The sequence below is a fragment of the Clarias gariepinus genome, chromosome 17 (genome assembly GCF_024256425.1).
Source record: "Clarias gariepinus isolate MV-2021 ecotype Netherlands chromosome 17, CGAR_prim_01v2, whole genome shotgun sequence".
Taxonomy (NCBI): Eukaryota; Metazoa; Chordata; class Actinopteri; order Siluriformes; family Clariidae; genus Clarias; species Clarias gariepinus.
The window spans coordinates 1,940,713-1,967,045 of NC_071116.1; the positions used below are offsets into that span (position 1 = coordinate 1,940,713).

The 26,333-nt window shown below is 38.3% G+C and overlaps 2 protein-coding genes across 14 annotated transcripts in view; both read right to left on the bottom strand.

The window, feature by feature from the left end:
- LOC128545731 (protocadherin gamma-C5-like) overlaps positions 1 to 17,108 on the bottom strand; it is a 241,929-nt gene extending 224,821 nt beyond the window's left edge. For 2 of the 4 annotated variants that reach the window (XM_053516323.1, XM_053516301.1), the window contains exon 1: positions 14,676 to 17,108. In XM_053516323.1, coding sequence (XP_053372298.1) covers positions 14,676 to 17,078 — 2,403 coding nt within the window. In that variant the 5' untranslated portion in view covers positions 17,079 to 17,108. Of the gene's footprint in view, positions 1 to 2; positions 2,508 to 9,811; positions 12,277 to 14,675 lie in introns of those variants that run through there. The other 2 variants (XM_053516303.1, XM_053516281.1) reach the window with 2 other exon arrangements.
- Positions 17,109 to 18,372: 1,264 nt separating this feature from the next.
- The window catches only part of LOC128545488 (protocadherin alpha-C2-like), a 95,994-nt gene continuing 88,033 nt past the window's right edge, over positions 18,373 to 26,333 (bottom strand). For all 10 annotated transcript variants that reach the window (XM_053515794.1, XM_053515795.1, XM_053515798.1 and 7 more), the window contains exons 3-4: positions 24,027 to 24,115; positions 18,373 to 20,849 (exon numbers count right to left, since the gene is read on the bottom strand). In XM_053515794.1, coding sequence (XP_053371769.1) covers positions 20,539 to 20,849; positions 24,027 to 24,115 — 400 coding nt within the window. In that variant the 3' untranslated portion in view covers positions 18,373 to 20,538. The remainder of the gene's footprint in view (positions 20,850 to 24,026; positions 24,116 to 26,333) is intronic.

The following is a 26,333-nucleotide window of genomic DNA, read 5'->3' on the forward strand; positions in this document are numbered from 1 at the left end:
ACCTCAGCATCCTCAGTCATGGTAAGTGTAATGAGACTTCCGCCTATAACCTCATCTTGGACCTTCTTAAGAGTTCCATCAGCAGTAAGAGTGCTATCATTGTAAGATGTGATGAACTTGAAGTCACTGGTGCGAGATCCTGTTGTTAGATACGTGTCATAATTGTAAGAACTGCGGAGAGTTCCAGCTCCCTCCACATCCGCATAGTTGGGAGGGAGATATGCACTGGGAATGGCCACTGCTCCATCAAACAACAGTCTGGGCTTTCTCCTGTGGCAAAACCTCACAGCCAGGATCAAAATAATGAAAGTCAGAAAAAACGTGGACACAGAAACCAGTGCGATGATCAAATAAAAAGTCAGTTTGGAATTGTTCTCCTCATAAGTCATGTCTTTCAGTTCTGGAACTTCAGCAAGATTATCAGAAATAAGTAAATACACTGAACAGGTAGCAGAGAGAGGGGGCTGTCCGTTATCTTTCACTGAGATAACAAGGGTCTGTTTCATGCTGTCAGATTCAGTAATGTCCCTCTGAGCCCTGATCTCTCCACTATGGAGACCAATAGTGAAAAGTCCTGGATCAGTAGATTTGACAATCTGATATGAGAGCCATGCATTCTGTCCAGAATCAGCATCCACAGCAATGACTTTGGAGACAAGAGAGCCAGAGAGAGCAGCTTTAGGAACCATCTCAGTCATTAAAGACTTTCCCTCTGGAGCAGGGTATAATATCTGTGGAGAGTTATCATTCTCATCTGATATGAACACACTCACAGTCACACTGCTGCTGAGTGGAGGAGAACCATTGTCTCTGGCTACAACCTGGACTGTAAAGTTTCTGAACTTTTCATAGTCAAATGACCTCACAGCGTGGATCACTCCTGTGTCTGAGTTAATGGATACAAATGAGGTGACTGGAACAGCGTTTATCTCACTGGGCACCAGAGAATACAGTACTGTACCGTTCTGCCTCCAGTCTGAATCTTTTGCAGTAACAGAACTAATAGAGGTTCCTGGGTTGTTATTTTCCATCACATATGCAGTGTATGATTGCTGTTGAAATACAGGAGGATTGTCATTCACATCTGCGACAGATAGATAAATGGTCAAGGATGAAGATAAAGGTGGAGAGCCTCCATCAGTAGCAGTAATAGTTATATTGTAATCTGCTTCTGTCTCTCGATCCAGCATGTCTGTCGTTACCAAAGAAAAGTAGTTTTTAATAGATGGGTTTAATTTAAAAGGAACATTATGCTGAATATAACAACGGATCTGTCGATTTATTTCTGAATCATTATCCTGAACATTAATAATTGCCACTTCCGTTCCTATCACAGAATTCTCAGGAATTTGATCTCTCAATGATTTAACCATAATTCTCGGAGCGTTGTCATTTACATCAGTGATATCTATAATAATTTTGGCAGTGGATGCTAAGCCAGGACCATCTATGGCCTGGACTCTCATTTCGTATGACGTTTCCTCTTCATAGTCAACATTACCAGTTACTGTTATTCGACCAGTTATCTTATCAATCGAAAACAATTTTCCTGCTTCATCAGATATTCGACTAAATTCGTAACTGACTTCCCCGTTCACGCCCTCATCAGCGTCTGTAGCGCTCACTGTAACTACCTCTGCACCCAGCGGTGCGTTTTCAGCCAGAGTAACCTTATACACAGACTGACTAAACACTGGTGTATTGTCATTAGCATCTAGCACATTGATGTGGATAACTGCAGTACCAGACCTCTGTGGAGTGCCTCCATCAGTCGCAGTGAATATTAAATCTATTTCCTTTGTCTGTTCACGATCCAGCTCTTTGTTCAAAACCAGTTCGGCGTATTTTCCTCCCTCCGAGTTTTCTTTAACTGATAATACAAAGTAATCATTTCTTTCAAGTGAATATCCTTGAACCGCATTTTGTCCAATATCAGAGTCGTGAGCTTCATCCAAAGGGAAACGCTCTCCTTTATCGGTTGATTCCATCATATTAAATGTAATTCGGGCTTTAGTAAATCTCGGCGCGTTGTCGTTTATATCCTGAATGTGCAGTGAAATACGATGTACATCAAGAGGATTCTCCAACACAAGCTCGTAATTGAGAATGCAAGACATCTTTGAACCACAGAGTTTCTCTCGGTCTATTGTTTCCACCAACGCCAGATTTCCACTACTCAGATTAATGTCACAATACCGTTTATTGCTCCCTTCAGTTTCTATTCGAGCCTTTCGAGCAGATAATATTTTGACATCAAGTCCGAGATCCTTCGCTAGATTTCCGATCACATATTGTTGCTTCGTTTCTTCCGGGAATGTGTAGGTCAAATCTCCACGGGCAGCGCGAATGAAAACACAAATTAACGCCAAAGTCCACGGTGTCGAAAAGAAAAACGTTTTCCCTCCCATTTTACAACGTCTCCAGGATCTCTCCTTCAATTCCAAACCGTGTAGCCTTCTTATTAATGAAATCGACATTTAAATTATCACAATGAAAACAACCTTCTGCAGCCACGGTCTACCATGTTTGAGGAAAGATGGATTATTTCACGAAATGGGTGGTGAGCGTCAGTTAATTTAGTTATTTGGTAAAGAGCGACCCTCTGTGTATATTAAAAAAACTACAGTTAAGTTGCTCATCTTCCAAAAATATAATCGTTAATGAATGCTAACATATTTGGTTTTAGGATACATCCTTCTATTTGTTTAAAATAATAAATATAGAATGAAAGAAAAAATAAAGAAACAACGACGGTACATTATAATTCATACTTGGTCTCAGTTAACGGTCATGTCCTCAATGTATAGATTACAAATCCAGCCATGGCTTACAAGAAACGTTTTGCTGTTAAATAAATACACAAGTTATTTTAACACATGCACACACACACATTCCGATCGACTGCGCTGTCATATGATGTTAAAATAACTTGTAACAAAATATGGAAGGTCTTACAGTTAAGTGGAAGAGCACACAGATATACTGAACATATCAACGATAAACGTGTGCAGACATTCCGAGCGGCTGTTACTCTAAGAGTATTATTGGCGGCTGGTGCAAAAAAAATTATGGGAGCGCAAACAAAATAAAAATTAAACTTTTAATAATTGCTGGTAATAGCCATAAGAAATGCTGGAATGACACCGAGTGTAAGCTCACTTGATTGCTGCTTAATTAGAAGATCAGGTCAATCTGGTCCAAGCTCTTTAACTTTTTTTCTTTTTCGTCTGATCGCCTTGCGATGGGGTATTTTAGCAAATAAATTACAGAATTTTATCCCATATTAAGCTGTCTTCCACGTAAATTACTATTCAGCACGTTAACTAACAATCTGCTGACTGTTATTAAGACTTCTCGATAATGGTCCAATCACATGAGCCCAAATACTTAAAAAACAATATTGATTCGCTAAAAACAAAAAAGGGAGGAAAAATACAGCGGAATATTGTGACTAAGTGACTTCATTTTATTATTAAAATAAATAATTATTATGTTAAATAAGTACGTTAAAGTAGCATTCTTCTCTGCCTAACTTTAAGGGGGCGATGCCCCAGCGCCCCTTATTGACCGGCCGACACTGCACGCATCAGTCATTTGCCTATATTTTGTAAAATATTGGCATTTAACCAAGTGCAAGTCAGTTTTTTATTTACGTTTTTTTTATTTGTAAGATGAATGAAATAAAATCAAAATCGACACATCTAGTTTATCATCTTATTGAATATATAGTTGATTGTAAACAGTTTTAAACGGCGGAATGCTTTTGAGTCTTCAGCTTAACATTGCCGTCTTTCTTAGCTCTTGTTTTTTTTTTTTTTTACTTATTAAAGACAGAAGCTAAAGCATTCAGACTTTTAGGAAACGTTTTTTAAAGAACAAAACGTGAAAAACACAATATCGTAAACTAAAATGGTCGAGTTGATATGATGCACATCTTTTATAAAGGTGCTTGTTGCAACTTCAATATAATATATAAAACGTACGCGTAATGCAAACAGTACTCGATTGCATTTTTATCGCATATTTCCATAAAAGAACACCACGAAATATTTGGATCACATCAATGAGCAATTTTTATGAATATATTATACAATTGAGGGGAAAAGCAAACAAGACATCCTTCAGGAGCACGGGGTCCTGTTCATTTTACTCCTGCATCATAAAGAGCATCCTGACGGGAACCATCACAACCTGGTTTGGAAACAGCACCATGCAGGACAGGCGGACTATACAGAAGGTACTGCGATCAGCTGAGCGCATCATCCGCATCGAGCTCCCTGACCTGCACACAATCTACATCAAGCCGCACTGGACCAAGTCCAGGAAAATAGTGAAGGACTTTAACCACCCCAAAAATGGACTGTTCTCTCTGCTGCGACCAGGAGGCCAACACAGAGACTGAGGAGAAGCTTCTTCCCGCAGGCTGTACGGGCTCTAAACCAGAACTCGTCATAAGACTCACCTGATTGGTCTTGTTATGTTTCCTTTACAAATGTGTTGGAGCACAACAAAAAACTAACGACAGTGAAAATCGTAATATTTGCACATCGTATAGGACACATATGTTGCACATTTCTGGTTCTGTTTACATATAATGGAGAACTAACTACTGCACGTTAAAGATGGACAATACCACTGCTGCTTATCATTTAATTTAATGAATGCCCAAACAGCTGCTGTTTGCACACTGCACACATTTCATATATTTTATACAGTTTATTTATACATTTCGTACTTTTTAATTTATAAATTTGAATATTATGAATTCATATATACAGTATGTTAAATATATTTTTTATTAGTTTTTTTTTAGCTACAATCACACATTTTGTAACTAAGGTAGTGTCCACAATGGTTGAGACGTAATACAAAGGCAGCGCGTTGTTTGCAAGCATAGGTAAAGATCTTTTTTCTTTTTTCAGATTGAGTCAGATTGGTAGTATAGCCCATCATTAATGAGATTTCATGTCAAAGAATGTCCAGGATAAATTTGTCACACTGCCACGTGAAAGAAGAAGGGAACATCGGTTTAGACACTTTTATGTTTTTGATAAGCGTGCATATTAACACATAATAGCCTACATTTTGTATTTAAGGTTAGCAATTATTAATTACTCGTACTTATGCAGTTATAACAACAAAACATTAATATTGTAATTAATACTGCAATTTCCGGCTAAACCTTTCTTACCTCAGCATCCTCAGTCATGGTAAGTGTAATGAGACTTCCCCCTATAACCTCATCTTGGACCTTCTTAAGAGTTCCATCAGCAGTAAGAGTGCTGTCATTGAAAGATGTGATGAACTTGAAGTCACTGGTGCGAGATCCTGTTGTTAGATACGTGTCATAATTGTAAGAACTGCGGAGAGTTCCAGCTCCCTCCACATCCGCATAGTTGGGAGGGAGATATGCACTGGGAATGGCCACTGCTCCATCAAACAACAGTCTGGGCTTTCTCCTGTGGCAAAACCTCACAGCCAGGATCAGAATAATGAAAGTCAGAAAGAAGGTGGAGACCGAAACCAGTGCGATGATCAAATAAAAAGTCAGTTTGGAATTGCTCTCCTCATACGTCATGTCTTTCAGTTCTGGAACTTCAGCAAGATTATCAGAAATAAGTAAATACACAGAACAAGTAGCAGAGAGAGGCAGCTGTCCGTTATCTTTTACTGCGATTACAAGGTTCTGTTTCATGCTGTCAGATTCAGTAATGTCCCTCTGAGCCCTGATCTCTCCACTATGGAGACCAATAGTGAAAAGTCCTGGATCAGTAGATTTGACAATCTGATATGAGAGCCATGCATTCTGTCCAGAATCAGCATCCACAGCGATGACTTTGGAGACAAGAGAGCCAGAGAGAGCAGCTTTAGGGACCATCTCAGTCATTAAAGACTTTCCCTCTGGAGCAGGGTATAATATCTGTGGAGAGTTATCATTCTCATCTGATATGAACACACTTACAGTCGCACTGCTGCTGAGTGGAGGAGAACCATTGTCTCTGGCTACAACCTGGACTGTAAAGTTTCTGAACTTTTCATAGTCAAATGATCTCACAGCATGGATCACTCCTGTGTCTGAGTTAATGGATAAAAATGAGGTGACTGGAACAGCGTTCATCTCACTGGGCACCAGAGAATACAGTACTGTACCGTTCTGCCTCCAGTCTGGGTCTCTTGCAGTAACAGAACTAATAGAGGTTCCTGGTTTGTTATTTTCCATCACATATGCAGTGTAGGATTGCTGTGAAAATACAGGAGGATTGTCATTAATGTCTGCTACAGATAGATGAATTGTCATGGATGTCGATAATGGGGGAGAACCACCGTCAGTAGCAATGATTGTTATATTGTAATCTGCTTCAGTCTCTCGATCTAACATGCTTGTTGTTACCAACAAAAAATAATTTTTGATTGATGGATTTAGTTTGAATGGAACATTTTCCTGAACTGAACATCTGACATTTCGATTATTTCCTGAATCGTTATCCTGAACATTCAGTACTGCTACTTCAGTTCCTATCACAGAATTCTCAGGAATTTGATCTTTTAATGATTTAACCATAATTCTCGGAGCGTTGTCATTTACATCAGTGATATCTATAATAATTTTGGCAGTGGATGCTAAGCCAGGACCGTCTTTTGCCTGTACCCTCATTTCATACGTAGATTCTTCTTCATAATCAATGTTTCCAGTCACAATGATTTTACCAGTTTGTCTGTCAATAGAAAATATGTTGGATGCTTCATCGGATATTCGACTAAATTCGTAACTGACTTCCCCGTTCACGCCCTCATCAGCGTCTGTAGCGCTCACTGTAACTACCTCTGCACCCAGCGGTGCGTTTTCAGCCAGAGTAACCTTATACACAGACTGACTAAACACTGGTGTATTGTCATTAGCATCTAGCACATTGATGTGGATAACTGCAGTACCAGACCTCTGTGGAGTGCCTCCATCAGTCGCAGTGAATATTAAATCTATTTCCTTTGTCTGTTCACGATCCAGCTCTTTGTTCAAAACCAGTTCGGCGTATTTTCCTCCCTCCGAGTTTTCTTTAACTGATAAAATAAAATAATTATTTTTTTCAAGTGAATATCCTTGAATCGTGTTTTGGCCTACATCAGAGTCGTGAGCTTCATCCAAAGGAAAACGCTCTCCTTTATCGGCTGATTCCCGGATATCAAATATTATCCGATCATTAGTAAATCTCGGCGCGTTGTCGTTTATATCCTCAATCTGCAGTGAAATACGATGTACATCAAGAGGATTCTCCAACACAAGCTCGTAATTAAAAATGCAAGACATCTTTGATCCACAGAGCTTCTCTCGGTCTATTGTTCCCACCACCATCAGATTTCCACTACTCAGATTAATGTCACAATACCGTTTATTGCTCCCTTCAGTTTCTATTCGAGCCTTTCGAGCAGATAATCTTTTGACATCAAGTCCGAGATCCTTCGCTAGATTTCCAATCACATATTGCTGTTTTGTTTCCTCCGGTAATGCGTAGATCAAATCTCCACGGACAGCGCGAATGAATATGTAATGCCAAGTCAAAAAATAAAATGTCGACAATGAAGACATTTTCCTCTCCGTTCGCTCTTGGTTTAAAAGTTTCTGCTGATTAAGTTGATCTGTTCTGCTACAGTATCGACAATCAAATACAACCTTCTACAACAATGGTTCTTGGTTTCGGGGAATGGTGGAATTTTACTCGAATTGGGAGGAGAGATTTATTTTTGTTCTTTGGTAAACAGCGACCTTATGTGCCTGTTCAGTTTATTGCAATTCATTTATTCCTAAACTCATATGTCCATCCTTCACATCTCTATATGTCAATATCATTTATTTATATAAAAAAAAAATCAAAACTGTATTACGTTCATTTGTGTTCGTGTACGCCGGGCGCCCGACAAACGAGTGTCTATGTAGGCACGTACATTTTTGAAAAGCATTGGAGGCTGAACTCTAATTGGATTTTTTTTTAACCATCCTCGGGGCGCAGCACTGTGCGCCCCAAACCCTCCCACTTTTGTTCTTAGTAAATAAACATTGTTTTTTAATATTTGGGCTCATGTGATTGGACCATTCTCAGATTGTTACAGTAGTTAATGTAATGAATAGTGATTGACGTGGAAGCCAGCTAAATATGAGAGGAAATTGTGTAATTTATTTGCTAAAATACCCCTTCGCAAGGCGATCGGTCGAAGATCTTCTAATTAAGCAGCAATCAAGTGACATCAAGTCCGAGATCCTTACGCGGCCGAGCTTACACTCGCTTTTCCAGCACTTTTTATCTCAAGCGGAGCTAGCTGACTGGATGCGATGTGACTCATGCCTCTATTTTATACTAGTGGCAATAATGCTTAATCACATAATAAATGGCTATTTACAGGCGATTATTTAAAGTTTAATTTTGTTTGCGCCCTCACTTTTTTTTTTTTTTTTACCAGCCGACACTGGATACAGATAACTTGACTGTTGCATTTGCTCTATGTATATTTGAAATAGAAAGAAAAAAAATAAATGTTTTTTAACTAAAAGTATAGGCTATGTGGTGTGAACTTAGATATTATTCATGATTTATAACTGGGGGTATGATAGGTACCGTGATACGCGAACTCTTAAAATAAAACAGTGGAATAAGGCATCAAACGTTATTTGCTGGAATACTGTATCAACAAAAACAATGTCGGTTTTAAAACGGTTTTAATAAATACAGGATAAATGTAAAAACTGGACAAAAAATATTTGAAGTCTTAAACGTACACATAACCAGTATACACACACACACACACACACACACACACACACACACACATTTCACTACAGCATAGAAATTAAATGCACATGATCTTGTAATGATCCAATTGCAATTCAAATCCAATTATTAGCAAAGGAAAACAACTGTGAAGAAATTCCAGACGTTTACACAATCATTATTTAGCTACTTTGCCACATTCAAAACAAATAAGTTTTATTGATTAAATTCCATGTCTGGAACGAACACTACTGTAATTAGAGGATAAGACGAAAAGTATAGATGCAGATTAGTTCTAATAGATATTTTTCTATATGATACCTTTAAATGTGTACAAACCAACATAATCTTTATCTTCTCTATTGCAAACTGCAATTAGACTTATTGCTAAAAGAGCAAATTCTCAATTTGTAAGTTAACAGCAACACATTGTCCTAAAATGTTATTATTATTATTACTATTATTATTACTATTATTATTATTATTATTATTATTATTATTATTATTACTACTACTACTACTACTACTACTACTACTAATAATAATAATAATTATTATTATTATTATTATTATTGTTTTTATAGTAGTAGTAGTAGTAGTAGTAGTGGTAATAGTATACATAGATACAGAAAAAAACAGAGTAAACAACAATTTGTGCTTGCAATTCAATTGCCCAGCAAATAGCAAAGTAAAAGAAACGGTTCTAGTGGACAGTATTTTCCAACAATTTATTTCTCATTTATTTCTACAAAAACCTCTCTTGTCACTGTCTAACAACATGTGGTTCTGAATCTGAGTTACCCATGCTAGTTACAATACTGTGTGGATTAACTTGTAAGTCAAGATATCATTCTTCGAGAGCAAAACACATGTAGAATGCAACAACAGAATCTGCTGCTTGTTGTTGTTTATTCTACCTTAAAAAGTAATTCATTGGCAGATAAGGTAAGTAAATAAGGACAATAGTAGATGTTAGAAAGAAAAAGAATCAACCACCAAGCTGACAACCTCAGACTTTGATTAAATAAATAGTTTCTTATTTATCTTACCTCAACCAGCTCTTCCACATCAAAAAGGTTGCGTTCATTTGAAACGTCAGGACTCTTTTTGAGAGCCCCACCAGCAGTAAGTGTGCTGTCATTGTAAGATGTGATGAACTTGAAGTCACTGGTGCGAGATCCTGTTGTTAGATATGTGTCATAATTGTAAGAACTGCGGAGAGTTCCAGCTCCCTCCACCTCTGCATAGTTGGGAGGGAGATATGCACTGGGAATGGCCACTGCTCCATCAAACAACAGTCTGGGCTTTCTCCTGTGGCAAAACCTCACAGCCAGGATCAGAATAATGAAAGTCAGAAAGAAGGTGGACACAGAAACTAATGCGATGATTAAATAAAAAGTCAGTTTGGAATTGCTCTCCTCATAAGTCATGTCTTTCAGTTCTGGAACTTCAGCAAGATTATCAGAAATAAGTAAATATACAGAACAAGTAGCAGAGAGAGGAGGCTGTCCGTTATCTTTCACCGAGATAACAAGGGTCTGTTTCATGCTGTCAGATTCAATAATGTCTCTCTGAGCCCTGATCTCTCCACTATGGAGACCAATAGTGAAAAGTCCTGGATCAGTAGATTTAACAATCTGATACGAGAGCCATGCATTCTGTCCAGAGTCAGCATCCACAGCAATGACTTTGGACACAAGAGAGCCAGAGAGAGCAGCTTTAGGGACCATCTCAGTCATTAAAGACTTTCCCTCTGGAGCAGGGTATAATATCTGTGGAGAGTTATCATTCTCATCTGATATGAACACACTCACAGTCACGCTGCTGCTGAGTGGAGGTGAACCATTGTCTCTGGCTACAACCTGGACTGTAAAGTTTCTGAACTTTTCATAGTCAAATGACCTCACAGCATGGATCACTCCTGTGTCTGAGTTAATGGATAAAAATGAGGTGACTGGAACAGCGTTCATCTCACTGGGGACCAGAGAATACAGTACTGTACCGTTCTGCCTCCAGTCTGGGTCTCTTGCAGTAACAGAACTAATAGAGGTTCCTGGTTTGTTATTTTCCATCACATATGCAGTGTAGGATTGCTGTTTAAACACAGGAGAATTGTCATTTACATCCGATATAGTTAAATGAATCGTCAGAGATGTTGATAATGGTGGAGCGCCTTCATCAGTAGCAGTAATTGTTATGTTGTATTCTAATTCTTCCTCTCTGTCTAACAAGCTTCTTGTAACCAGTGAAAAGTAGTTTTTGATAGATGGGTTTAACTTGAAAGGAATGTTTTGTTGAATTGAACATCTGACTTTTCGATTATCTCCTGAATCTTTATCCTGAACATTAATAATGGCCACCTCAGTGCCTACAATACTATTCTCAGAAAGCGGATCATTTAATGATTTAAGAATAATTCTCGGAGCGTTGTCATTTACATCAGTGATATCTATAATAATTTTTGCAGTGGATGCTAAGCCAGATCCATCTACTGCCTGGACTCTTATTTCGTATGACGTTTCCTCTTCATAATCAATATTTCCGTTTACTTTAATTTGACCAGTTGCTCTTTGGATAGAAAATATTTTTGCTGCTTTATCGGATATTCGACTAAATTCGTAACTGACTTCCCCGTTCACGCCCTCATCAGCGTCTGTAGCGCTCACTGTAACTACCTCTGCACCCAGCGGTGCGTTTTCAGCCAGAGTAACCTTATACACAGACTGACTAAACACTGGTGTATTGTCATTAGCATCTAGCACATTGATGTGGATAACTGCAGTACCAGACCTCTGTGGAGTGCCTCCATCAGTCGCAGTGAATATTAAATCCATTTCCTTTGTCTGTTCACGATCCAGCTCTTTGTTCAAAACCAGTTCGGCGTATTTTCCTCCCTCCGAGTTTTCTTTAACTGATAAAATAAAATGATCATTTTTTTCAAGTAAATATCCTTGAACCGCATTTTGTCCAATATCAGAGTCGTGAGCTTCATCCAACCGGAAACGCTCTCCTTTAACGGTTGATTCCATCATATTAAATGTAATTCGGCCTTTAGGAAATCTCGGCGTGTTGTCGTTTATATCCTGAATGTGCAGTGAAATACGATGTACATCAAGAGGATTCTCCAACACAAGCTCGTAATTAAGAATGCAAGACGTTTTCGACTCGCAGATCTCCTCTCGGTCTATTGTTTCCACCACCACCAGATTTCCACTACTCAGATTAATGTCGCAGTATCTTTTTGCGCCGTCCTCAGTCTCCACCCGAGCCTTACGAACAGTTAATTGTTTCGCATCAAGTCCGAGATCCTCTGCAATACTTCCGATCACATACTGACGTCTTGTTTCCTCTGGCACTGTGTAACTGACATCTCCTCGGACAACGCGGATAATCACCGAAAAGTAAGTCAAGAGAAAAAACAAAGCAAATGAAGATAATTTCTTTTCCATTATAAAGCGGTTTAAGATCACCTGGTGTCGAGACGTTTCAGTTAAGGAATTTTAATTGTTATTAATTTTAGCAAACATGAACTATTCTGACGATATAGACCGAAGAACCTTCTGTTCCAACCCGTGTCGGCTATATGGGATGCTGGAATATGAGAAAATGGGTGGAGAGCTGGGATGTTTGGTCTGTTGTTAAACAGCGACCCTTTGAGGATTTTTACTCTGATTGCAGTTTAGATTTTTTATTAATGCATTTCAACTACATGAAACATTTTTGTCTTAGAAAGAAATATTTCCATTCGCCAAGAGACAAAAAGCCACTGCATGTGCATTTGCAAAAAAAAAAAGGGGGGGGGGGGTTTTTGGAGAAGGTTATACCAGAAATATAATATACCCTTATGAAGTTTTTCTTAGTTTATTATTATTATTATTATTATTATTATTATTATTATTATTAGCAGCAGCAGTAGTAGTAGTAGTATATTCAAGGTCATAAGCATCAGCCACATTATGACAATTGTTGTTGTTGGCCTTTAGGATGCTCCTGTCAATAGTTTAACTTGACACATAAACTTAGCAAAGGATTCACACCAAATGCCTTCCCTCCATTATATTTAGACATGGGACTCACTCTTACACCAGATGAAATACCCAAGTTGTCTAGATGAACCGAGTGTGTCCAGGACATAAAAGATTGGATGACCAATAACTTTCTTTTACTAAATTCAGATAAGACAGAGATATTACTCATCGGCCCAAAAACCAGCACACAACAGCTTTCACAATTCAGCCTGCGTTTGGAAGGATGTACTGTTGCTACCAGCTCAACAGTAAAAGACCTGGGCGTAATATTAAACAGTAACTTGTCTTTTGAAAATCATATTTCCAATATCACAAAAACAGCCTTTTTCCATCTTAGAAATATTGCCAAACTCAGGAGTATCCTATCCGTATCTGATGCAGAAAAGCTTGTTCATGCATTCATGACCTCCAGACTGGACTATTGTAATGCATTACTAGGTGGTTGTCCTGCATCCTCAATAAACAAGCTACAGTTAGTCCAAAATGCAGCCGCCAGGGTTCTCACTAGATCCAGAAAATATGATCATATAACCCCAATATTATCATCCCTGCACTGGCTACCTGTTCAGTTTAGAATTCATTACAAAATAGTATTACTTACATACAAGGCTTTAAATGGTTTAGCTCCCACATACCTAACCAGTCTTCTGATACGCTACAATCCACCACGCTCCTTAAGATCACAAAACTCTGGACTTCTGGTAATTCCCAGAATTTTAATATCTACAAAAGCGGGCAGGGCTTTTTCATATTTGGCTCCAAAACTTTGGAATAGCCTTCCAGACAGTGTTCGGGGAGCAGACACGGTTTTCCAATTCAAAAGTAGACTCAAGACGCCTCTCTTTAATCTGGCATACGCATAACTCATCCCATAACCTCATACTCCAGTACACCTATCCTGAATGGCAACTACGCTAATTCTCTCCATCTGGAGATTGTGCCAGCTTTAGTAGACAAAGGCCGACCCTGTGAGGTTTCTAAGGCATCCAGAGAAGGACCAGCTCCAGCTGGATTCTGCTTTATGATGGCTGGAGCTACACATCCTGCTCCTGTGCTTTCTGTGACCCAGACCCCACCTGCCCTCTGCACCTACTGACTTCCTGTGCTGAACTGGACTTCATGTTTATCTACACAACTTCTGTTATATTGAACTTTCACCTGCACAACACACATGATGTTATTTCTATCTGTTATCACCCAGATGAGAATGGGTTTCCTTGTTGAGTCTGGTTCCTCTCAAGGTTTCTTCCTATTGGCATCTCAGGGAGTTATTCCTTGCCACCGTCGCCGTCACCCTTGGCTTGCTCATCAGAGACATTTCATTCATCATTCATTCATCTCATTATTATCTAGACACATTTTTCTCACACATACACACTTCCAAATATTTTCTTTTCTTTTCTTTTCTAAAAAAAAAAAACAATTCTTTAATTTTTTGTGAAGCTGCTTTGAGACAATGACCATTGTTAAAAGCGCTATATAAATAAAATTGAATTGAATTGAAAATTACACCATACAAATTTTATTTTTCAAAAAGATAATCAAATTGAAGTAACTAATCTGACACAGGTCCAGGTCTGATCAGCTGCAGCAGGTCTGCAAAAACACTAGGGCCCCTAAATTTGCTTGTCTGACCATAAAAAAGCATTTTAGCAATTATATACAAGACTTACAATTTATGCCTATTCATAAGCAATTAATTCAGTTAGACTCAGCTTATTCTGCAAAAAATTACAACATGCTAAGGGGTCCAGATAAAGTGCAAGGAGAAATCTTGACCCATGCACAGAAAATACATTTACACCTGTGAAATACTTCAAGAAAGCCTCCATGAATTGAATGAATAATATATCAAGTTTTGCTTTTGTTAATATAATTTAGTTACCTCATCTTCATCACATGCATCGGTGATTGTAATGAGATTTGCACCTAAAACATCGCTTTGGACCTTCTTAAGAGTTCCATCAGCAGTAAGAGTGCTGTCATTGTAAGATGTGATGAACTTGAAGTCACTGGTGCGAGATCCTGTTGTTAGATATGTGTCATAGTTGTAAGAACTGCGGAGAGTTCCAGCTCCCTCCACCTCTGCATAGTTGGGAGGGAGATATGAACTGGGAATGGCCACTGCTCCATCAAACAACAGTCTGGGCTTTCTCCTGTGGCAAAACCTCACAGCCAGGATCAGAATAATGAAAGTCAGAAAGAAGGTGGACACAGAAACTAGTGCGATGATCAAATAAAAAGTCAGTTTGGAATTGCTCTCCTCGTAAGTCATGTCTTTCAGTTCTGGAACTTCAGCAAGATTATCAGAAATTAGTAAATATACAGAACAGGTAGAAGAGAGAGGGGGCTGTCCGTTATCTTTCACTGAGATAACAAGGGTCTGTTTCATGCTGTCAGATTCAGTAATGTCCCTCTGAGCCCTGATCTCTCCACTATGGAGACCAATAGTGAAAAGTCCTGGATCAGTAGATTTGACAATCTGATATGAGAGCCATGCGTTCTGTCCAGAGTCAGCATCCACAGCAATAACTTTGGACACCAGAGAACCAGAGAGAGCAACTTTAGGAACCATCTCAGTCATTAAAGACTTTCCCTCTGGAGCAGGGTATAATATCTGTGGAGAGTTATCATTCTCATCTGATATGAACACACTCACAGTCACGCTGCTGCTGAGTGGAGGAGAACCATTGTCTCTGGCTACAACCTGGACTGTAAAGTTTCTGAACTTTTCATAGTCAAATGACCTCACAGCATGGATCACTCCTGTGTCTGAGTTAATGGATAAAAATGAGGTGACTGGAACAGCGTTTATATCACTGGGAACCAGAGAATACAGTACTGTACCATTCTGCCTCCAGTCTGGGTCTCTTGCAGTAACGGAACTAATAGAGGTTCCTGGTTTGTTATTCTCTGGGACATATGCGTTGTATGATTGCTGCTCAAATACAGGAATATTGTCATTTATATCTGCCACTTTAATATTTAAGCTCGTAGTAGAGAACAGAGAAGGTGTACCTCCATCAGACGCTGTTATTGTAACATTATACTCAGGCACTTGCTCGCGATCTAGAGATCCTGTAGTAATTAAAGTGAAATAGTTTTTGATAGATGGTTGTAATCTGAATGGTAAATTAGTTGGGATTGAACAACTGAGTTTACTGTTTTCTCCAGAGTCTTGGTCCTTCACATTTAATATGCCGACTTCAGAGCCAACAGCTATGTCCTCTGGAATAGGGTTCATAAGAGATTTCATTGTTATTACCGGCGCATTGTCGTTCACGTCCAGTATTTCAATCACGACTTTGCAGTGGCCCGTTTGTCCACCGCCATCTTCTGCCTGAATTTCTATCTCATAGGACGGCGCGATTTCATGGTCCAAGTTTCCCGTAACCGAAAGTTCCCCGTTTTTTTCGTCAACCTGAAATAGATTTTTTGTACTCTCTGCGAGGTGGTTCATATAATAAGTTAATTGCCCATTCACACCTTCATCCTCATCAATCGCCAAGATTTTAATAACAGACGTCCCGGGAGGTGCATTTTCGAATAGCTGAGCCCTGTATAGAGACTGCGGAAAAATCGGCGCGTTGTCGTTGACATCCTGAACTAAAATTTGAATTACAACAGAACCGGATCGAGGAGGATTTCCTCCGTCCACTGCAGTCAGCATCAGAGAGTGCTCGGCTTGTTTCTCTCGGTCAAGGGCGCTTTTCAAAACAATGTCCACATACCTGTCCTTACTCGATTTTGCATCGATGTCGAAATGCACGTTTTGACTGAGGATGTAACTCTGAGCTGAATTCAGTCCCACATCCAGGTCTCTGGCTCTAGCGATTTGAAATTTGCTGCCTGTGGGTGCAGTTTCGATTATCTCAAGCTTGATCGAGTCCTTTGGGAAAACGGGCGCGTTGTCGTTGACGTCCTGCACCTCTAAAATTACATTATGAAGCTCCAAAGGATTTTCGAGAATAAACTCAAAATGCAAAACACAAGACGACGTTGTTCCGCACAGAGTCTCTCGGTCGATCCTCTCTAAAACAACCATATTTCCAGAATTAAGGTCCACTCCACAGTACCGGGTTTCACCTTGGTAATCCATCCTCGCTTTGCGTGATCTCAAACTTTTAACGTCCAGGTGAACATCTTTGCTTAATCGTCCGATTGCGTGGTTTATTTTTGATTCCTCCGGCACAGAGTAACGAATGTCTGCCGCAGTGACGGAGCTGAAGACTGAACAAAGTAGGCCCGTAACTGCCCACAAAAAGAACACTGTAATTCTTTCCGGCATGGCTGTGTGTCCCAGATCAAATCTTAGTCCGGATCAGTTTTTAAATTTAAATATGATCTTACGTTAAATTTCCCCCCCAAAAAAAACAGACGTACGTAAGAGTACTTTTCTTGCTCAGTGGTGCGAGGATCATTGCATTGTCTTTTTAAAAGGAAAAAAAAAAGACAGTCTATTGGGTGTGTTTCTATGGCAGAGAATTTAAAATTGGTGAAGAGCGACACTGTGAGGCAAACCAGGAATGTGCAATGGTCATGCAGCTTTAAACAGTAAACAGTGGAAGGAAATGTATTAATATTACATGTTGTCAAAATGTTGTGGATTATCAATGTTTGATCATCGCGGGAAAAAAAATGAGAATAGCAATCGGGGACAGAGTGTAGGTCTGCTTTATGATCAGCCTTTGTAAATTGCGTTTTCAGCACCACAGACAGCGACAAAAAAAAAAAAAAACGAATAGGGGCTGCATTATTTCAATCGGTCTATTGGAATATTATTAATGTTGATCATTGGTGTGATTATGCTTTACACCATATTCCGAACTGGTAAATAGTATATTGCATGTAATAGTTGCAGTATATAATAAAATTCATAGTCAATTAAATTTATATTAGACCAAAATATGTCATAACAAATAAAAATTATAATAAAATAAAATGAAATAAAGCAAAACCAATGTTTGACTTTTTTCTTTATTGTGAAAATGATTGCAAGTGATGCTTACAATGATGGTAAGTGTAATAATGACTGAAATTCATAGTAAAGTTTGCAACAATTATATATTTATGTATTAAACTTTATTACTGTGAGTTGTCTAAGGTCACAGACTTAATAAAATATAATGCTCAACAATGAAAAACTTCCTGTATGTGAAATATAAAAATAAAGTAGTATTTTATATAAAGTTCTGCATGCTCTTGCTTTAACCTTTAAAAGCAGTCATATAATAATGAGATGAAACGATTTCAGATATTTATAAGATTTCATGTCCCCACTATAGACATTCAGCTCGTTGAGTGAAGATGTCATAGTATAGTTTGTTTATGACTTCAGTGCAAAGGACATGAAAAAAAATCTGTTTTACCATCTGCTGGTTATAAAGTGTTTTATCATTATCCACAAATGGATATTTTGAATATCCATTATTATAATTTTTTTTATATAAAATTATATTTAAAAAAATTTTTATTTTTGTTTGTTTTATTAATCCTTGATTTTAACCTAGAGATTGATCTGACTTCTGATCTGATATGGAAATATTATTTGCATATTACACATAAAAAAATAACACATACAATTGTTGGTACTTATGAAAAAGATTTATTTATTGTTTATAAACAAAACACATTAACAGATTTCATAAAGTGATATAAAAAGAAAAGAAAGGAAAAAAATACACTAAATCACCACTACACTAATGAGCAGGTGTACAAAAAAGGTTGTTTGATAGACTTGCACCTTCAAAGTCAAGAGCAAAGTGCCACTTTGGCACTGACTGACTTAATAAACATTCACTACACACAGGCAGAGCACATAGACAGGGGTTTTTGTTGCGATTTATCGTTTTGATATTTTTGTTGTGAATTTTTTAAAGTTTTTTTTGGAAAACAAGGTCAATAGCATAGAAGGGGATATATGAAGCAGTTCCACATTAAGTTGTTTCTTCATGATTTCAAATATATTTATGATTATAAAAACAGATTCATAGCATAACACTACAGCAATATACATTTACCTAGAATAGTAAGGATAACGTTGATGTCACAGGGATAGCATTGTTCCCCTGGTGGTTTTGCGTATAATTGAATCCGAATGAGCAATTAGATATAAGTCTATGTGTTTCCTTAGAGACGATGCACGTCTTTAATTACAAGAGGCATGGGTAAAAATAAATCTGGAAAGCATATCTATCTATATATCTATATATAGTTTGTTTTATCTGTGTATCACATGCAAGCAGTCACTTAGTGATCTGAGAGCACTAAACCACACCTGAAGGCTGTACTCTGTGTGTGTGTGTGTGTGTGTGTGTGTGTGTGTGTGTGTGTGTGTGTGTGGTATCGATTATAGCAGCACTAACATCCATTCTATACCTTGATCAATAGCCCTACTGCAAAGACAAAGAAAAAAATAAAGGGACCATAAATCCCTCAAGAAAAAACTAAACAAAATCGCAAACATGAAACCTTCTTGAATACTCCGGTGCGATTTTGCAGCCCAGCTTGATGTATTACCATATTCAGCAGTCTGTACATTTCTTTTTGCCAAATCATACTTCTCAGAATTGTCTACACACCCTCCCTCATCAATCACTCAAACAAGACAAGAGGCTTTTTCTTTTGCTGCAGCTTAAGCTTTAGTTGGATGGAAGTTGGCTCATGTGCATTGCTCCGTGGGGAAAGATTGAAAGTTGTAGTAACAGTGCTAAGGCTTAATCTGAGTGTAGCTGTTCTAAGTCAGAGATAGTGTCTGATTTTCTTTACTTAGTCCAACACCACAGCCACTAGAGGGCAGTTCTGGGTGTGTACGACTGTAAACATGGAGGAGGACTGAGAGAGAGAAAGACATAGAATGTCTGTCTGAGCAAAACTTACAAGCATTAAAAGCCAAAGCGCTGGCAAACTGCGGGGTGAGACGTTGACAGGCCTGGTTTGAAATGAAGCAACAAGCAACATTCCTGCCTATATTACATAAGAGCAATGCAGCCCGATATTATCTAACATATCAGACAGAGAAGTCTACTTTACAGGTCTGACCATAAATTTAACATATGGAAGTTTATATGAGTATACCTATATATTCAAGTGAAGAACTGTAATTGCAGTTGAATAGGTTGTACTTTTTTTGCAATACCAAGTTAAGCACATGAGGTTTCAGCATTAGTGTGCCACTCAAAGGCAGCAGGGGGCTCTGTGAGCTCAAACCCTGAAATTATTGATTTTAAACATGACTAATTTACTACCCCTGAAGTGGTTCTCCTCTGCATCACACACACATAATGCTGAAAATATCATATTTCTTTAAAAGACATTTTGGTTGTTTACAGTACAAATTCCTGCCATAGTAATGGAGTCATAAACGATGTCCAGAATAAGGATATTAGACCTAATGATATAATGCGATTTTAGAATAAATGCTGTATTGTTTTTATAACTATCACTTAGAAACCTGTAAAGTGTAAACCCTTTGGATACATTGAGTAGAGAAACAGCCAATTATTGCCTCCTAGGAGCCATCATCATCATGGTTTGAGGATTCGGGCTATCTGAGGTTGGGTACAAAGAGAAAAGAGAATGATCAGCACTGGGCGGGGCTAGCAAAAAAACAATCTCCCCATATTGAGAGCTTCAATTAAAGGACTCTCTTATCTATGCTGTATGTCTTTACAGATTTTTCTTGCTTTTTCCTTTCTTTGAGTTCATTAGGAAGATTGTTTATGAAACAGCCAAATTTGATCAATCCTTTACTCTTCGCCATCATCTTTGCCCTTATCCTTCTTGTCCTTTTTCTCCTTCTTCTTCTTTTTCTTCTTCTTGGGATCCTCTTTCTTGCCAAAGCTAATAAAGTCTCCCTTGTCATCCATAGCCCCAGGGTCTGGCCGGATGGAGATGATTGCAGGCGAGCCAGGAATAATGAAAGCTTCAGGAGGAATCTCGCCAGGTTTCAGAGCAGGTGGTGGACCGTAACCTGGTCCAGCGCCATAACGGAAGCTCCAGCTGTTACTGTTGATTCCAGCTCCGACAGGAGGAGAAAGCTGTCCCTCAGCCTCTCCATCTGTATGTGAGAGAAAGATAGAACGTTATTTACTGTAGGTGAGCTGTCAGAGAAAAGTAATATGTCACAGAATGTTATGATGAATGATAGCACATAACTGTCTGCAAGTGCAAATAGAGCACTTGCCCTCATTTTCCAAAGGCTGTGCAGCTTTTGTCTGTTACTTTAGGCTTCATGAATGTTTATTCATTCCTTAATTCAATGAAAGCAGGCATGAATTGACCTAGGCTACATCAGGGTTGCTGGATTAGACTGTCTGTTTCTAACCACAGTTTAAAATATTCTCTGTTTACTACAACTTCACCTTCCCTAAAAATGTTTTAAAAAATCAATTATTCTACAAGCTTATTAATGCAATGAAATATTGGAATGGCATTTATTAGGATAACTAACTGACTCATGTATATTTCCTGCATTTTATTTTATGCATGACTGGGCTCAATGATTTGTGTCTGTGTTAAGTCCTTCACTCGGATTATATGATTAAACACTTCAATTTAGCTTTTTTCTAGATTTAGGAATTGCTTCCACCTACTTTTGTTGTCTCTCTTTCTTTCTCTCTCTTCTTAAACACACACACACGCATATATACATGCGTGTTTTTGCATATATCTTTGTGCTTGGAGGATTTAATTTACCGAAAAAGCTTGCTCTTGGCAGAACAAAAAGTGCTAGCATGTCCTCGAGAGGAATACTCCATGAAACCTCTTGTCCTCTTGTCTTGTTCAGAAGAAACAGACCTCTAACATAAGTTTCCTGATATCAGTGTGTGTGTATGTGTGTGTGTGTGTTCTTTCTAACTCCTTGCCAACCCACCTCTTTGTTCTGTTACTGTCTGGCTGCTCAGTGCATTTCTGGCAGTTTAGTGTGAATGTGCGCCAGGTGTGAGACGGTGCCAGCAGCATCTAAGCTGCTAAAGAGATGCCTTTTTTTAATCAAATATAACTCATCCTTACACATTTGATTCCATATCTCTTCATGCAAATATGTGCTATTTAGTTGCTTCCCATAAACCTCAAGAAGAGGGCTAACATGCTACACAGATCTATTAGATTAAAATCAACCATAGCCCTATTTTGGTGCCCAAGTATCTTAGATTTATTCATTTATTTATTTATTTATTTAGCCAATGCAAAGATCTGTTTAATAATTAAAATATTTACATTGAGCAAATCCTATATTTAAATAAGCATATGTTTAGCCCACTGGCCTGTTTTACTCATCCACCACACCAGGCTTTTCATCTCTGATCCAGCCTTCTCCTCTTTCTCCTTGAGTATGAATGATTGTCATGGAAACTGCCTCCCTCATTGCTCCTTGCCCACTCCCTGCCACTGCAGCAGTCTCTCCCAGTTCAGTGCTGTTGCCTGGCAACAACTCACACACTGTTTCCTGGCAACAGGACCACCGCAGGGGCCCGCCACTCCTCAAGCAGGCCTCTCTCTAACCCAGGCGCTCCCTCATCAGCCACTCTTTATCCTCTATATACCTCTCAATAAAGTAAGCATCCTCCAACATTTACTCTTGCTTACTCTTCATTTGTTCCATCGTATTTTCTCGACACTCTGTTTTGCTTCTCTCATTCCGGACTTAGTTTTTTTTTATTTAGGGATTTTTGCTGCACAACTGAATATATTACCATCTGTTGGGTGCTAAAGTAGTGCTTACACAACACATTTGTACATCTGAGTCAATACCTGCCCTGAAAAAAATCTAAAAGCAGTGTTTAAATGCACGGTTTGTCCCTGGACGCACTCCGACAAGTCACGTCCAGTATACTTAATCACAGTGTCAATGTTTCGGTCATCGCCCCTCCCACGTCTGTCTAATCTCCTTAATAAGCTAGCAGATCAATACCCCTGTGTCTGTCTGTATCTGTGAAGAATACCAACTATGAACTGAAACAAACTCTCAGACTGAAGCACAGCCCTGCATTGTGTCCTTTAAATAGCCAAATCAGATGATCTGTACAAATTCAAGGTCAAATATAATAAACCTCTGGATGTAGCTGGTTGTACAAGTAATTATACAGTCTGAATAAATTCCTGTTTGCTATATCATCAATAATCAATGTGAATGATGCAGGAATGTACCTAAATCATGAACTAAACCATCCATTTCAGTTTAGTTCAGTAAGTCTTACAAAAAAAATCCAAGCTCCTTTTTCCCCCCATCAACAAACATACCATCCTGAAGCACAGCATCAGCTAATAATTGAGCACTTATACTGACTAATTACGAGCTTTAGCTGTAGACACTTAAAAAGGATCACTTCACTAGATTACAGACCAAATTGTGCCGGCAAAGGAAAAGAAAATTAGCCTTTCTTTCACTCATTATCCCTGCTGGGTAAAAAAAGACACATGGTGTATAAGACTGCACTTCTCAGTTCATATAAGCATGCATTGCCCATGTCACTTGTATCGCTTGGGGAGTTTTCTGTTCCAGTTAAAGAATAGCAGCCAAACCCATAGCAAACAGCACAACATTTACTATGGTGTATTATTTTATTTTGTTAAAAATGTATTTAGAAGGAATTCTGATATTCTATTGCGTAAAAAGTACGTAAAGACTTACTTTACATGCAGTGCGTCCGATTTGATATGTTACTGCATTAGCATTGCAAGATAACTCGTCTATAATATAATAAATACTTAATTAATCATGTGACAATTGTTCATTGTTTCATTAACCTTCTTGGTGCCAGAGTTTTCATGAGCCTCATTAGCAGTTTACTAGCTACAATCACTGTATGGATGCGCTAACAATCTCTAATACTTCCTTACAAGCATTATTTTGTTGTATTGACAGAATGAGATTATTTTTTGGTTTTCATAGAAAAAAATAGTAAATGACTGGATGCAGATGAATTAAGCTGCGAGTAAAGATGTTGGCACATAAAAGGTTGGCCCATCTGCAAACTATAAGATGAGAAATCTTTAAAGCAAATCATTCAGATTTCTCAATTTATTGTCATAATTATGAATACATTTTTATGTGCATGTCATGTGACCTGCCATTTGGTCTGAAATTGCATCTCAGTAACACAATCTTTATGACTAGAGTGCCTGTGAGTTAATTCTGAGGCACTTGAAGAAATATTTCCCTTCTTTAACTTTATTTCAGAAGAATTGTCCTATGCAGAATGTTAGAGTGATAAAAAATGTGACGTCTTACCTGCAGCACTGGAGACTGTTGGCCAGTTCTGCACCAGCATTCCTTGTGCCCCCTGCATCACAGCTGAGGCTTCCTCCATGTGGACAGAGCTGCAACAAAAACAAAAAAATGTGACTTGTAGCTTCACTATTGATGGAGCTACAGTTCAAGAAAATAATTTAACACTTTTTTTAACACGAGCAATCAGAATAAAAAAAATCATGGTTATTTGGTATAAATAACTACCTGTTAAAAAAAAAATCAGGTTATATCAGACTCCTGCAATTATGCGTATATTCGTGTATGCAAACACACACACACACATCCCACGTACTGTACATGAATGGTCACTGTGTATATGTGTGTATGCGTGGAATTTGCTCAGTGTGTAGCTTGCACAGACTCTGCAGTTGCATGTTATCAAGCATTTATGTGATCTGATGTGTCTGTGTAGTATATACTGTATATATACAGTATATATAGTGTAACCTTGGATTACGAGCATAACTTGTTCCAGAAACGGGCTCTTCCAAAACACTTGTAAACCATATTAAATTTTCCCATAAGAAATAATGAAAACTCAAATTATTCATTCCGCAGCCCAAAAAAATAAATACATAAAAATAATGAATACAAAATATAAAGCAAACATAAAACAAATCAACCTGCACCCCTCTTAAATTTTTTTTTTTTAATAAATCCCGACAGTTTCCGTTTATGTGCACAGGCACTGTGTGTGAGTTTGGGTCTGTCGTTATGTGTGTGTGCGCGCGTAATTTGACACTGTGCCGGTTCACAAACACATCTTTGCTTGTCTTGCGGAACATTCTCAAAGCGCGTTACTCACAATCCGAGGTTTTACTGTATTTATATGTGTGTGTGTGTGTGTGCGTGTGTGTGGGTGTGTGTGTGTGTGTGTGTGTGTGTGTGTGAGATGACACGCAGAGTCACCGTGAACCATGGTACCATTTTTGTTGCACTTTAAATCCTGAGAGACAAGCTGATGGGAAAGCCTAGTGACAAACACGGAGAGACGCCCAAATAGGAAGTGACAGGCAGAAAAGGTGTAATGGGAAGGTAAAGAGTGATGGGATACAATGAGAAGAAAATAAAAATAAAAAAGAAGAAAAAAGAAGAAGATGTACTAACTATTTTGTCATATATTTTAGTTTTAAGGCCACTATCACTGCTAGAAATCATTCCGATACCCAATTTTCCTTAATTTCCTGACAGAAATTTTTTAAAAACTCTTTTCTACTATTATACTATTAAAAACTGTAAATGTAGATACAATTAATACGATGTCACTACAAAGCTGTTTATGTGCTCTAAAATACACCCTATCACTGATGAAAATCCCCCAACAGCCTCAGCGATGACTCTTAGAGTTCAGCAATTAGAGTTCAGCACCAAGAATCCACACATTCATAATGAATAAATGAAGCATGAGATGCACAGAAGCAGCTCATATAGCAATGCATCTGCAATGCAGCACAGGGTGTGTCTTGCTTTGCTAAAATAACTTTGGACCCTTTTCTTCCTATATGCTCTCTGAGTGTAAAAGAGACAGATGAGATTAGATAAGAGGCTTGGGATGGATTTTATAATACTATCACTGAGGTCAATTAGCATGTGGTTTTACGTTCACGTTAAATATATAATGTCAGAAAGCATCAAACTCAATTATCAACAACAAATCAAAGTGAGAAAACTCTACTGAATAATGGTGACAATAGAATAGGTCAAATGAAAGATAAAGGTGATTTAGTATGGACTGAGCTGCCATCTTAAACTAAGTCCAGGTTGGGGCTTGGATAAAGAACCTGGAATGAGAATGCTGTAATTTTCTGCCCCCCTATATCAGGTATGCTCAGTATGGACTGACACAAAACCCCCTTAATTCAATAGCATCTTATTCTCAATTGGAACCCATGCTAATTGCTCCCAACCATCCAATCATTATAAAGATACACCCATCAGGGTGAAAGTGAAAACATCCTTCCTTTGAGACACATAAAGCCAAACATCTGCATATTTTTAAACTGCTCTCAGGCTGCATCAAAGGGTAGCACTTCGGAAAATGCTCTGTTAGCTTTTTTTTCTCCATACACCATCTCCCAGGTGCCCAATAAATGGTCACTTTTGGATTCAGCGGCGTAACAGAGTATCATCCTCCCACCCAGAGAGCATAAATAATTTTTCTCCCTTGACTCCTGGATGTACCATCATATTTTGCATGATATTGCCACATACCTTAGCTTTAAATAACTTCAAATAATAACTAAAGCTATTATTTAACTAAGCTTTAAATAACTTGGAACTTTTTCA